Source organism: Poecilia formosa, unplaced genomic scaffold, assembly GCF_000485575.1.
Source record: "Poecilia formosa unplaced genomic scaffold, Poecilia_formosa-5.1.2 Scaffold893, whole genome shotgun sequence".
Classification (NCBI taxonomy): domain Eukaryota; kingdom Metazoa; phylum Chordata; class Actinopteri; order Cyprinodontiformes; family Poeciliidae; genus Poecilia; species Poecilia formosa.
The window spans coordinates 1-12,065 of NW_006800832.1; the positions used below are offsets into that span (position 1 = coordinate 1).

The following is a 12,065-nucleotide window of genomic DNA, read 5'->3' on the forward strand; positions in this document are numbered from 1 at the left end:
TGAATCTCTCTAGTGTCCCGAATTCTTGCATTAGTGTCCTAAAAAACCAGGATGTTGCCACTAACTTCAGCTCTGGTCTCCACCAACACTTCACAGAGGTTTCAGGAGGAAATGGTTGGTTGGGGAAGTTTTCAATTTTCCAAAATGATTCCATAGGCTTCATGAACTGGCAAAAGAGCCTGAAAGAACATCCAGATGTTGTTTCGTACTCCCTTCGATCTCTCTGTCATCTCATGCCAAATGAGCTCCTAAAGGCAGCAGTGAAAGCTGCTATTGAGCAGTATTTGAAGGACAATGCTTTGAAGAAATCACCCGAAGAGCCACACTGTGAGGGCAAAATTCCTAATGTGGCCTCTAACTGCTGCCCTCTGCACGCCTCAAGGGGAACTCTATCAGTGACCATTGTTCAAGCCTGGACGCTATACGGAGATGTCGTTGGAGTAACTGACAGGTGGGTTGATGCAAAGGTAAAAAACAAAGATCTAATGGAACCTGATGAGCACACCTTTTATATGGCTCCTCTTTTGTTCACAGCTATGCTAAGCTGCACTATGGCTCCATACAACGCAAGACCCGAATGATTCAATCCGATGATCCGAAGTGGAACGCTGAGTTTAATTTGGGCAAGGTCAGTAAACATTATCACAGATTAGCTGAAAAAGCTCAACAATAGACAAACTGATCCATTTACTCTGCTGATGCAGAAGAATTTATAAAGTTAATAACAGCATCTATTTTTGCAAAAATAGACATTCAAATAACAAGTGAGGATAATTGAGTTTTTATGCATTAGTCTTGAAAGAAAGCTAATTTATTCTTTTCAAACATTTCATAATGGATCAAATATCATTTGATATCAGAAATCCATTGTAGTTTCCATTGCAACTAGATGATGTTACATTTTAAATCATGAACTAATTTGTCCTTGAACTTGTTGCTCACATGAACCAGCAGCCACAATGACAAGAAAAGAGCACCTCCCTTTAGGCCCGACTCGTTCTTGTTTCGGTTCTCAGAACCAACCTGGGTGTCTGTGGACATGCGACTCCCACACTCACTGCTCTGCTTAACCTGTTGTTGAGACAGGAAGTGCTGACCCTCTCATTGCTTTTTCAAGTAAATCATGAGCACAAAAACTTGGCTTTCCAAACAGCAAATGTACAAAATGAACCTTCAATGTCAAAGTAAAAACTTTTTGTCCAATTGTCCTACAGATTGTTTATTTTTTGTTTTTAAAAACCTGTTTGAAATAAATAAATCAAATCAAATAAGACAAATCAAAGTATAAAATGATATGTAATGCAGATAAACTGCATATTCTGAACTTGGGGAATGGACAATCAACTCCATTTCTAGATCCAAGCCAGGCTGCAGACTCTTTATGTTTTGGGATACTGGGTCAGCACCTGAATGAAAAAGTATTTGGTTTTACTTGAATAGACCATGCACATTTCATGGTGTTTATGGTCGAGTACAAATAAAAGTAAAAGCAGAAAATATTTGAATACACAATATATGTGTAAACCACTCATATTGTGATGTGAAATACATCAGCCAGATGTAAAATACTGGCTGATGTATTTCATATCTTGTGCCGTTGTGTTTTGGCTAACTTTACTCTGCATTTATCAACTTTTGAGATGCACGGAAAACAGTTTTATTTTCTATATCACTAAATAATTTGACTTTGAATGAGAAAATACGCATCTGAATGATCCTCCATTCAAATTTTCTTATGAAGGTTGACACAAGCCTGCAAATGAAGATTGAGGTTTGGGATCAGGACTCGAAATATGACGACCTTCTCATACACTGCGTGACATACCTGAAGCCTGGCAGTTACACTTTCACGTGCTCATCACCGTATGGAAACGTTATGGTTAAATACACGATGACCTGTGACCCACATCTGACTGGAGAAAAATGCATCGATTATAAACCATCTCCCTTAAAGACAGAAGATTAGTGGGTTGTGGGAATAAAAGCATTTCATTTCATCACATAACATTAAATCACTAAATCTGGTTGAAACTCACAATTTATTCTTAATAGTTTAATTTTGTTAAAGACCTAGCTAAATGTGTATTTATCATACAATGAAAAAAAATTCAAGATTCTGTGTAACATTTAATCACAAGAAATAACTATGCTTTAATATATGCAACCAGAAATTGTGTTCCCTTTAATGACAATAAATTTTTTTAAATTGCTACAATTTGTTGACTTTGCATATTTTTGACAAATCTTGTATCAATTGTATGAATTATGTCTTATATGTGTCACTATAAAAGAGAGAGAGATGTAGTTACGTTACAGGACGTGTCACAAAACTATTTGGTCAAGACCTTCTGTATGCAGCAAAGCGGAGAACCAGGGGACATATGTCCCTTTTCCACCGGCTCTACTTCAGCAGCCCGGCTCGGCTCAGCTCGGCTCTATTTCGGAGTGACTTTTCCACCGGCCCACAGCAGGGTGCCGCTTCCTGGTGGTGGGTTGGTAGAGCGCGCCGCCTCCATGTGCCATATGCTGTGCTTGCAACCTAATCCGAGTTGTTTGTCTGATACAAAAGAAGAAGAGAGAGCTGAGCTACTTTTTTATAACCTGATTTTTCTGATGAGGACAGCTTATCTCCATCTTGCTGCGGGAGGAAAGCAGATGGCTCAGACGAGCTAACAATGATTTTTGTATTAAACTGCTATGAAACTTGTAATAGTGCAAAATATACATAAGCTAATGTTAGTCAGGGTGTTGCAAATTACTTAAAAATGTCAGAATTCCTTCATAATATATTCCAGTGTGTTTTCACTGTTGGTAAACTGCTCCTGCAGAACATCGTGGTTGTTCGTGCTGCATCTCAGTTGTAGGATGTCTCATCAGTGTCCGTCTTCCTGACTGTCCTTGGTGTTTACCTTCAGGATGTCCAGAGACCTTCACCCTTTTGGGTGCAGGAATCATATGAGTTCAATGTGCTGATGAAACATTTCCAGTGGTGGAGAAAGTACTCAAAAAATGTACTTAAGTAAAAGTAAAAGTACAACATTAACATTTTAAGTAAAAGTAAAAAAAAGTACTGGCTTTTAAAAATACTTAAGTATTAAAAGTAAAGGTACTTGCTGAATGCATAACCTAATCAATAATATCATTAAGATCGTATTTAATCGATCGTATTTAATTTTAGTACATCAGAAACATGCCATTTTAATAAACAATGCCACAGATAAAACATGTTTTTATTGTGTTTTTATTGTGTATTATTGTGTTTTCTCTCTGGAACATAGTTTAGACTATGTGATTCTATGCATCATAATTTCAGGGATGGAAACATCTTGTCTCCTAACATAGCATGAACTTCACTTTTTTGCTACTGGTGGCTTTTATTTTGAAAGAAATCCAACTGAAAGAGTGGGCAGGGGAGGACATGCAACCAAGGAGCAACGGAGCAGTGTTGTAGCCAAGTCAAGACCACTGATCCCGAGACCAAGTTAAGACCAAGACCAGCACCCTGCGCTACATGACACAATAAAATTAAGTTTTACATGTCAAAATTGCTTCTCAAATTGATCTGAAAGATCCACATTCCTATAAAAACACCTAGATATTAAATACTTGGAGCTGAAATAAATTTCACCAGTAACAATTCAAACTCTTCTTTATTCTGTTTTGCTTTCATCTCTGTGCCACAATACGCAGAGCTCTCCTGCCATCCCTCAAAAAAAAAAAAAAAAAAAAAAAAAANATGTACTTAAGTAAAAGTACAAATACACAGACAAAAATGTACTCAAGTAAAAGTAAAAGTACCACATTAACATTTTACTTAAGTAAAAGTAAAAAAGTACTGGCTTTTAAAAATACTTAAGTATTAAAAGTAAAGGTACTTGCTGAATGCATTACCTAATCACTAATATCATTAAGATCGTATTTAATCGATCGTATTTAATTTTAGTACATCAGAAACATGCCATTTTAATAAACAATGCCACAGATAAAGCATGTTTTTATTGTGTATTATTGTGTTTTCTCTCTGGAACATAGTTTAGACTATGTGATTCTATGCATCATAATTTCAGGGATGATGCAACAGCAACAACCTTCTTTTTCAGAACATCCATATTTATTTGAAATTGACATATTAAGCATTTGGTTTTGTGCAGGTGTTTGAATAAATTCTAAATCTTCACTGCTATCAATCAATTCATGTGTTTTGATGACTTTATTAACTTTTGATGGTGCGGTGGTGTGTTTTACTGTCGTACACCCATCCAAAACCTGTCAGTCCTATAATGGATATATGTCCGATCTTCTAATTTCCTTTGCTGCATAATGTACATTGCATTTATTCTTGCGTTAGGTAAATGTATCTTGAAGGAAAATAACCTCATATGTATTAGGTATCAAACTTCGGCTTCTTTTTAAACAGGAGGTCTGGCCGTTATAACTTGTGTTAGGTTGGCCCCACAATATGGAAAATTTCTTCTTCACCAACACACTGCACCCTGTTCGTGTACTGCTGCCCTTGTTTACATTGTTAATAGTGTAATTCTGTAAAGACAAAATATGTCTGGTGGTCTAGCTCTGATTTACATACCTTGCTAAATTGCAGGTTTGAATATGGCAATACTTTCTCATAACAAAATAGATCTGCAGAAAGAAATTACTAATAAAATATCTTACATATGCATAGTTGTATACTTTATATAGAGATTTTCCTTAGCTTTGATTGTATAGCTCAAAATTGTATTATTTATCATTGTTTATTAAACTCTGAAAGCTGTGTGGCTTTAATATTCTGTCCTAAAATGCGATTAGATGTGCCCCCCTTTTTATTTTTGAGCACCTGCCTCTTTAGTGGTCTCTGCATGGCCCTGCTGTCTCAGGCGTCACAATTTGCTCATTTTTGGTAATTGTATTTTTGTCAAGATCTTCTGATGTTGTAATAAAAGTTTAATGAAAAAAACAACTTTAATGAAAGTTGTTGGTTTAGTGATTAGTTTTCCAATTGGGGTGGGTTTTAAAGGTGTTTGGGTGGGCAAGACTTTTCTTAAGAAAAACTGAATTTGTGCTGCTGTTGCTATAAGAGATGCAGGTGTGACAACTTTGAGTGCATTATTTCCTGGTGGAAGTTTCTCATCATTTTTGATCTCTTCATTAGGTTTTATGGTTGTATGAGCTTCACTGGTAACAGGTTTGATTGTCTTAACAGTGGTAAATGGCTTCAGTAATTGGCTCCATGATTTGTCTCAAGTTTGAGATTTTGTGTTTCAACTTAACTCTCCTTCAAACTTTATGGATTTTTTTTTTCCTTTGGTCTTCATGATGCTTTTTGTAACCTTAACTGTGAACTTCACTAAGAATAAATGTACATATTTAGATGTATTTAGTACATGGGTATGTAATAATCACAACATGGATGGACAAGAATCACCAACTGTCATAAAAATGTCATAATAGTTGTTTATTATCGAAATTTAAAATGTTATGTGTCTTCGTGTTTTATTATATTACTAAATTTTGATAATTAATTGGTTAATATCAGGTAACATGTGTTGTGTCATGTCAGTCTTATGCACACCACTTCAAATAAAGTGTTAGCTAACTTTCTTGATGTTGTATAAATAAGTCATACAAATAAGGAAAATGCCATGCACTATGTAAAAAAACAGTTTAATTAATTTTTTTCTCTATCTTTTTGCTTCTGTCTACAGCGATGCTGCCCGATTCAACTTCAGCTCTTCTTCTCCTAAGCGTCCTCCTTGTTCACTCCTCTGTTCTGTCCTGTCGGATTGGGACCCAAGGAGACTATCATGTTGCTCCTTTTGTACCAGGCCACAACCTGGTGGGACAAGGTTTTGATATAGTCAGACTGGAGAGAAAAGCTGATGTGATTGATGTGAAGACTTACCTGAGCCCCAGCAAAACCTGTAAACTCTGCAGCAACCCTCTTCAAAACCATATACTCCAAAAAGTAATTAAAAATGCATAAATAAACAGCTGCACATCTGACTTGAGGGATTAACAATAACGTGATTTTTCTTCATTTTAAGCTTCCATCTTCTGTTGTGGACTGGAGTNACAAGAACAAAGAACGGCTCTCAGTGAGGCTTCAGTCCTCTCAACCTTAGTAAAGATCCGTCCAGAAGAATCAGATTGTTCCTGAATGTCATATCAAAGCAGACTTTGGTCACAGCTTTGTCCCAAATTCGCAACACCTCATTCAACACCTCCACACAATAATTCAGCGCATGAGTGACACCTTTTTTTCATCGCAGATGCAACATGTCTCTGTGTGGCTAGCTTTGCTAGCATCACGTCCACGGAGCTTACCTTTCTTTAAGCTTTCCTTCCAAGTGACGCTAAAAGTTGGACGAAGTCCCCACCATATGTGAAAGCGAAGCGCTGCTAATTTTACATGTTGCCATATCTTATGATTTATGCAGCTCTATTATATTACTGACGATTAGACAGACATCTTCTCCCACTCAGAGGAAACCACTGCGCATGTCTGGAGCTCCGCGTGCGAGTAAAGGTGGAGGCGATGGGTGACAACAGACACGTAAGTCACGTTATTGCTTGGATTTTACGGCGCCACCTTAAGTCCCTGAACTTCACATTTTAACGGGAAAAAAAAGTGCAATGCGACTTGGATGTAACGAGTAACGCAACAGTTTTGTAGAAATGTATTGAAGTAGAAAGTACAGATACTTACTGTAAAATGTAGTGGAGTAAAAGTAGAAAGCATTCATTATTAAATCTACTTAAGTAAAGTACAGATACATGAAAATTGTACTTAGGTACAGTAATGAAGTACTTGTAATTCGTTACTCCTCACCACTGAACATATCTAATTAAAAAATGTGGCTGATGTTCTAACAGAGTTGAATTGCATTAATCTGTTGTTTTTTACTTCTCAATATGTTTAATTATGATACGTCAAATGTTCAAGTTATACTGAGGACAAATAAAGTTGTGTTCCTTCTAATCTGACTGGTTCTAGTTTTAATCAAACCTTCATGTCTTCACATTTTGGTCACTGAGAATTAAAAGTTTAAACTCAGTCTTATTTATCACTAATTAAGGTTACAGGTTTTGGACACATTTTCTAACTTTCTTACATTGAAGATTCTCCAGGCAGATGAATAGTGAGTGGATAGAAGGATGTATAAAGTAGAAATGAACAAACATGCTTTGTATTTTGGGTTCTAGACCGATACGGACATACAGCCTTGGATAAAATATCACTATCGTTTTCTTCAGGTTTATTGTTTATTTTTATGTCTTCTTCAATTAATAATTCATACCTGTGTAATTAGAGAACTGAAATGTAGCTATTTTACAATAATAGAATAGCATATAATGTTTTATTATCTCACAATGGGGGAAATTCTGATGCAACAGCAACAACCTTCTTTTTTCAGAACATCCATATTTATTTGAAATTAACATATTAGGCATTTGGTTTTGTGCAGGTGTTTGAATAAATTCTAAATCTTCACTGCTATCAATCAATTCATGTGTTTTGATGTCTTTATTAACTTTTGATGGTGCGGTGGTGTGTTTTACTGTCTTACACCCATCCAGAACCTATCAGTTCTATAATGGATATATGTCCGATCTTCTAATTTCCTTTGCTGCATAATGTACATTGAATTTATTCTAGCATGCATTTATTAATTCTAGTTAGGTAAATGTATCTTGAAGGAAAATAACCTCATATCTATTAGGTATCAAACTTCGGCTTCTTTTTAAACAGGAGGTCTGGCCGTTATAACTTGTGTTAGGTTGGCCCCACAATATGGAAAATTTCTTCTTCACCAACACACTGCACCCTGTTCGTGTACTGCTGCCCTTGTTTACATTNCCTGCAGAGCACTGACCCTGTTCTGCAGAGCAGGTCAGCCTAATATACTGTAAAACATTTGGGCCACATTTAGGTGTGTCCACTAACTTCTACATTTAAAACTAGTCTAGTTTTAAATGTTTTAAAAATCTAAAACTATATAAATTTAGTTATAGATTTTTAACCTAAATGTGTGAGTTCGTGAAAGATAAATTTACAGCAGTAAGTCTGTTAGCATTTTATTAATTTTGTCAAACCCGAGAGAATTGAATAAACTACAGTTTATATATTAGCACTAAAAACACTAAAAGGAAATAAAACACAGGAATGGGAACTATTTCCCAGAATGCTTAGAGGCATATTTTTGTATCCTGAGATGGACGTGTGTTACATTGATCTGACTCTGATGTATTATTAAGGCAAATGTTCATTTTAAAAAGTTGTTGTTCTCTGCTAAAAGGTTTTGAGCAGAATTTATTGTGATCTTTATTAAACTCATTAGCAAATCATAACTTTTGTTCTAATCAAGTTGAAAGAAGAGTTTTAATTATTCTAGTATAAAAATACATGGTTACTTTAATTTGATAAGGTGAGTGAAAATAATACAGAAATATGTGTTTTTTAATTAGGTGAAGGCCGTTTTTTTCTTGTATATTGTGAAATGATCATTTGGTTTAAATTCCAGTATCAAGTTGAAACTCACAGTTCAAGGTTAATGGTAACACAACTCATATAATTACATTACTAAATCAGAATACGGCAAAGTCTTTATTATTTAATATAAATTTTTCATTCTCTTAAGAATGTGGAGCTAATTAAATTATGTAAACAAGATCTTAAAGTGGCTCCAGTTTCTCTTGATAGCCAACCTGTTGAAACTGTGGCAAATTTTAAATACCTTGGATCTTAAGAACCACTGCTCCATTTCTGTGTTTGGAGAGAGGGGTTGGTTGCATAGTTCACACATCATGTCCATTTCACTTTGTCTGTTGCAGCAAGACAACTTAACATCTTTAGTCTGTGCATATAAAAACCTGACTCTGACCCTAAACCCAACCTAAATTCAAGTCACTCCTTAGTCCTAAACTTAGTCAAAGACAGCACTTCTTATGGGGACTTACAAGGTGAGAAGTCCTAAAACACACACACACACACACAAACATATTCACACACAGAAAGGGACATGTGATCAAAGACCATCTTGCAACAATGAGTATCAGTTGGACTGTGAATAACTATAAATAATTAATTAGGAAAATTATGAACAAAATAGAAATTTTGATTAAAATTACCAAGGGAAAAAATAGGCAAATACAGACCCATTCACTAAATTAGAATATTATTGAAAGGTCCATTTGTTTCAGCAGTTTTATCACTAAATGAAACATTATATAGAATAATTACACACATATTATTTTTTAAAGCCTTTATTTCTGTTAATTATGAGGATTTTGAACTTACAAGTAATGCAAACCTAACATTGAAAATTGGAATAACACAGCAAAACCAATAAAAAATGTTTCATAATACAGAAGTACAGGTTTAATGAAAAGTGTGCTTAACACCGGCTCAGAGGTTGTTATTTTAAAAGTACTTTTAATCTGAAAACCGAGCCAAATATGGAAGCATTTTCTAATTTATTGAATATAACTGTAGCTTATAAATACCTGCCTAATAAGGCTTAGGTATTAAAATAACAATAGTTAAATCCACAATTTCACTAAGCTAGAACACTTTATTACCTAATGAAAAATGAACTGTGTAGATGTTTAATAATAATTACGTCCTTTAAAATGTGCCAACAGCTCTCTGGTTGAGTCTTACACATCCCAAGATACCAATGATTGGTTGGTAAGAAACTGAACATTTCAGAATATTTTCAAATTCAGTTAGAACTGAAGTAAGTGAGTGGCATAGTGATAACAAAAATATGGCTTCTTATTTAACACCCTATATTCTACATGTGTTGTCTGTATTTCATCAGGTTGGCTTGGATTTTCCAAAAGGTCCAGAGTCTGGCAAGTTAGATGTGGGAGGAACCGGCTCCAAAGCCTACAAATTCGCTTCACAAAGGACCAAAGAGGATCGCTACACTTTCAGCATACACAGTGTCACCTGCAGCCATTATGGGTAGGATGGAAATTTTTTATTGGGTTCTGACAGGTCATGGTTATTGACATAATTGTCTAATTTTGTCTTGGTGTCTAGTTTCATATTATCAAACACACCTTCCTTAAGCTTTAAATTCAAAAAGCAGTTAGACCTCCTTCCACCTCACTACAACTCCTCCACTAAGAATGAGTATACAAAGCTGATAGACATCTATGGCACACACTACTTCAGAAAGGTGAGAACTTTCACACACAGACATTGTGAATTAGTTACAGACATTTTTCTGCAGAAAATCATTTTAAACAACTTTATACCTGTTTTAGGTTAATCTTGGAGGGCGACTGAGACGACTGATATCTTCACGAAGCTGTTTGTCCTCCATGAATGGGTTAACCTCAAATGAGGTAACAAAAAGTACAAAACAAAACATGTGATAACGCCAAGGGTTGAAAGTAAGCCGGTATGGTTTGGTACTACGTACTGGTAAATTTTGCGTCAAAATAGCTATCAATAAGCAGTTTGAAACGTGAGTTCATCTGTTTATAGATTGCTTTTTTCTCTCATTTCTTATTGTTTCTGAACTGTTCATGCTGTGTGATGGAGCCTGCACCCCTCCAGCCGTCTCTCTCCCTCTGTCCCCTCCCGGCGCTCTTAGGTTTCTCAGCAGCCTTCAAACCTTTCTCCGCTATAATGTCTGTCTGCTAATTACAAAATATCCCAATTAAAAGCTAACGGTGATTATATAGTTGTGTTTTGTGTTATTTTGCTTAATTAAAACAGCAAGGCACAAATCTGAAACAGCTGCTTATTAATTTATGACCAGAAATTTCACTCGTATTAAACGATTGTGCATAGTACGCGTGTTATAAATCAAGGCGCTTGCTGATCTTATTGGTGCATTTGATTATTGGACTGGGACATTTACACAGGCGGTCCACAGAGACATCAAAAATGTCGCTTTCACTGGGACAGGGCAAACAATAAATCGCTTATCATTTTAAAATAAAATAAAAATAAAAACTGGGACTCTTGGAGTCCTTAGAGGGGGGTCTCCAGGAGTGCCCCTCCTGGAGACTCCCTTGTTCTACTGGAGGACTGCAACGCTCATGTGGTCAATGACAGTGAGACCTGGAGGGGCGTGGTTGGGAGGAACGGCTCCCCTGATCAGAACTCGAGCGGTGTTCTGTTGTTGGACTTCTGTGCTCATCTTGTCCATCACGAACACCATGTTCAGGCATAAGGGTGTCCATACGTGCACTTGGCACCAGGACACCCTAGGCCGCAGTTTGATGATCGATTTTGTCATCGTATCATCGGATCTGTGGCAGCATCTCTTGTACACTCGGGTGAAGAGAGGTGCGGAGCTGTCCACTGACCACTACCTGGCGGTGGCTCCGGTGGTGGGGGAGGATTACCGTCAGACCTGTTAGGCCCAAATGTGTTGTCAGGGTCTGCTGGGTACGTCTGGCAGAGTCCCCTCAGAGGCAGGGCTTTAACTGGCAGAACTTTGAACACGTTCCGGAGGAGGAGTGGCACATTCAGTCTGAGTGGACCATGTTCCGGGCCTCCATTGTTGAGGCGACTTATCAGGTTGTTGGTGCCTGTCGCTGCGGCAACCCTCGAACCCGTTGGTGGAGGAATGCTGTCAGGCTAAAGAAGGAGTCCTATCAGGCCTTTTTGACACTGTGGGACTCCAGAAGCAGCTGATGCGTACCAGCATGCGTACCAGCATGTGGGCTTGGGTGGTTGCTGAGGCAAAAACTCGGGTGTGGGAGGAGTTTGGAGAGGCCATGGAGAAAGACTTCCACATGACTTCGAGGCGATTCTGGTCCACCATTCGGCATCTCAGGAGGGGGAAGCAGTGCAGCACCAACACTGTTTATAGTGGGGATGGTGTGCTGCTGACCTCAACTCGGGATGCTGTGGGCCAGTGGGCAGAGTACTTGGAAGATCTCCTCAATCCCACCAACATGCCTTCCATTGAGGAAGCTGAGCTTGGGAACTCTGAGTCAGGCTCCCCATTCTCTGGGGACGAGGTCAGCGAGGTGGTTGAGAAGATCCTCGGTGGCAGGGCCCTGGGGATGGAGGAGATCCGCCCGGAGTTCCTTAAGGCTCTGGA

General features: G+C 37.4%; 2 protein-coding genes across 2 annotated transcripts in view; both read left to right on the forward strand.

Annotated features, from left to right (window-relative positions):
• Positions 1-6: 6 nt before the first annotated feature.
• LOC107834986 (perforin-1-like) lies at positions 7-2,212 on the forward strand. The gene is made up of 3 exons (XM_016667077.1): positions 7-451; positions 535-628; positions 1,742-2,212. The coding sequence occupies exons 1-3, from the start codon at positions 162-164 to the stop codon at positions 1,964-1,966; spliced, it is 609 nt and encodes a 202-aa protein (XP_016522563.1). The 5' UTR covers positions 7-161; the 3' UTR covers positions 1,967-2,212.
• A 3,169-nt stretch (positions 2,213-5,381) lies between these two features.
• Positions 5,382-12,065, forward strand: part of LOC103131988 (perforin-1-like) — a 9,323-nt gene continuing 2,639 nt past the window's right edge. The window contains exons 1-7 of the mRNA XM_016667079.1: positions 5,382-5,385; positions 5,703-5,833; positions 7,863-7,888; positions 9,640-9,685; positions 9,819-9,964; positions 10,043-10,181; positions 10,270-10,350. Coding sequence (XP_016522565.1) covers positions 5,382-5,385; positions 5,703-5,833; positions 7,863-7,888; positions 9,640-9,685; positions 9,819-9,964; positions 10,043-10,181; positions 10,270-10,350 — 573 coding nt within the window. The remainder of the gene's footprint in view (positions 5,386-5,702; positions 5,834-7,862; positions 7,889-9,639; positions 9,686-9,818; positions 9,965-10,042; positions 10,182-10,269; positions 10,351-12,065) is intronic.

Bases quoted from the DNA above. Each gene is read 5' to 3' on its own strand.
- LOC107834986 (XM_016667077.1), top strand. From the start codon at position 162: ATGAACTGGCAAAAGAGCCTGAAAGAACATCCAGATGTTGTTTCGTAC. The intron at 452-534 runs GTGGGTTGATGC...TTTTGTTCACAG, and splicing joins GTCGTTGGAGTAACTGACAG to CTATGCTAAGCTGCACTATG. The intron at 629-1,741 runs GTCAGTAAACAT...TTTCTTATGAAG, and splicing joins CTGAGTTTAATTTGGGCAAG to GTTGACACAAGCCTGCAAAT.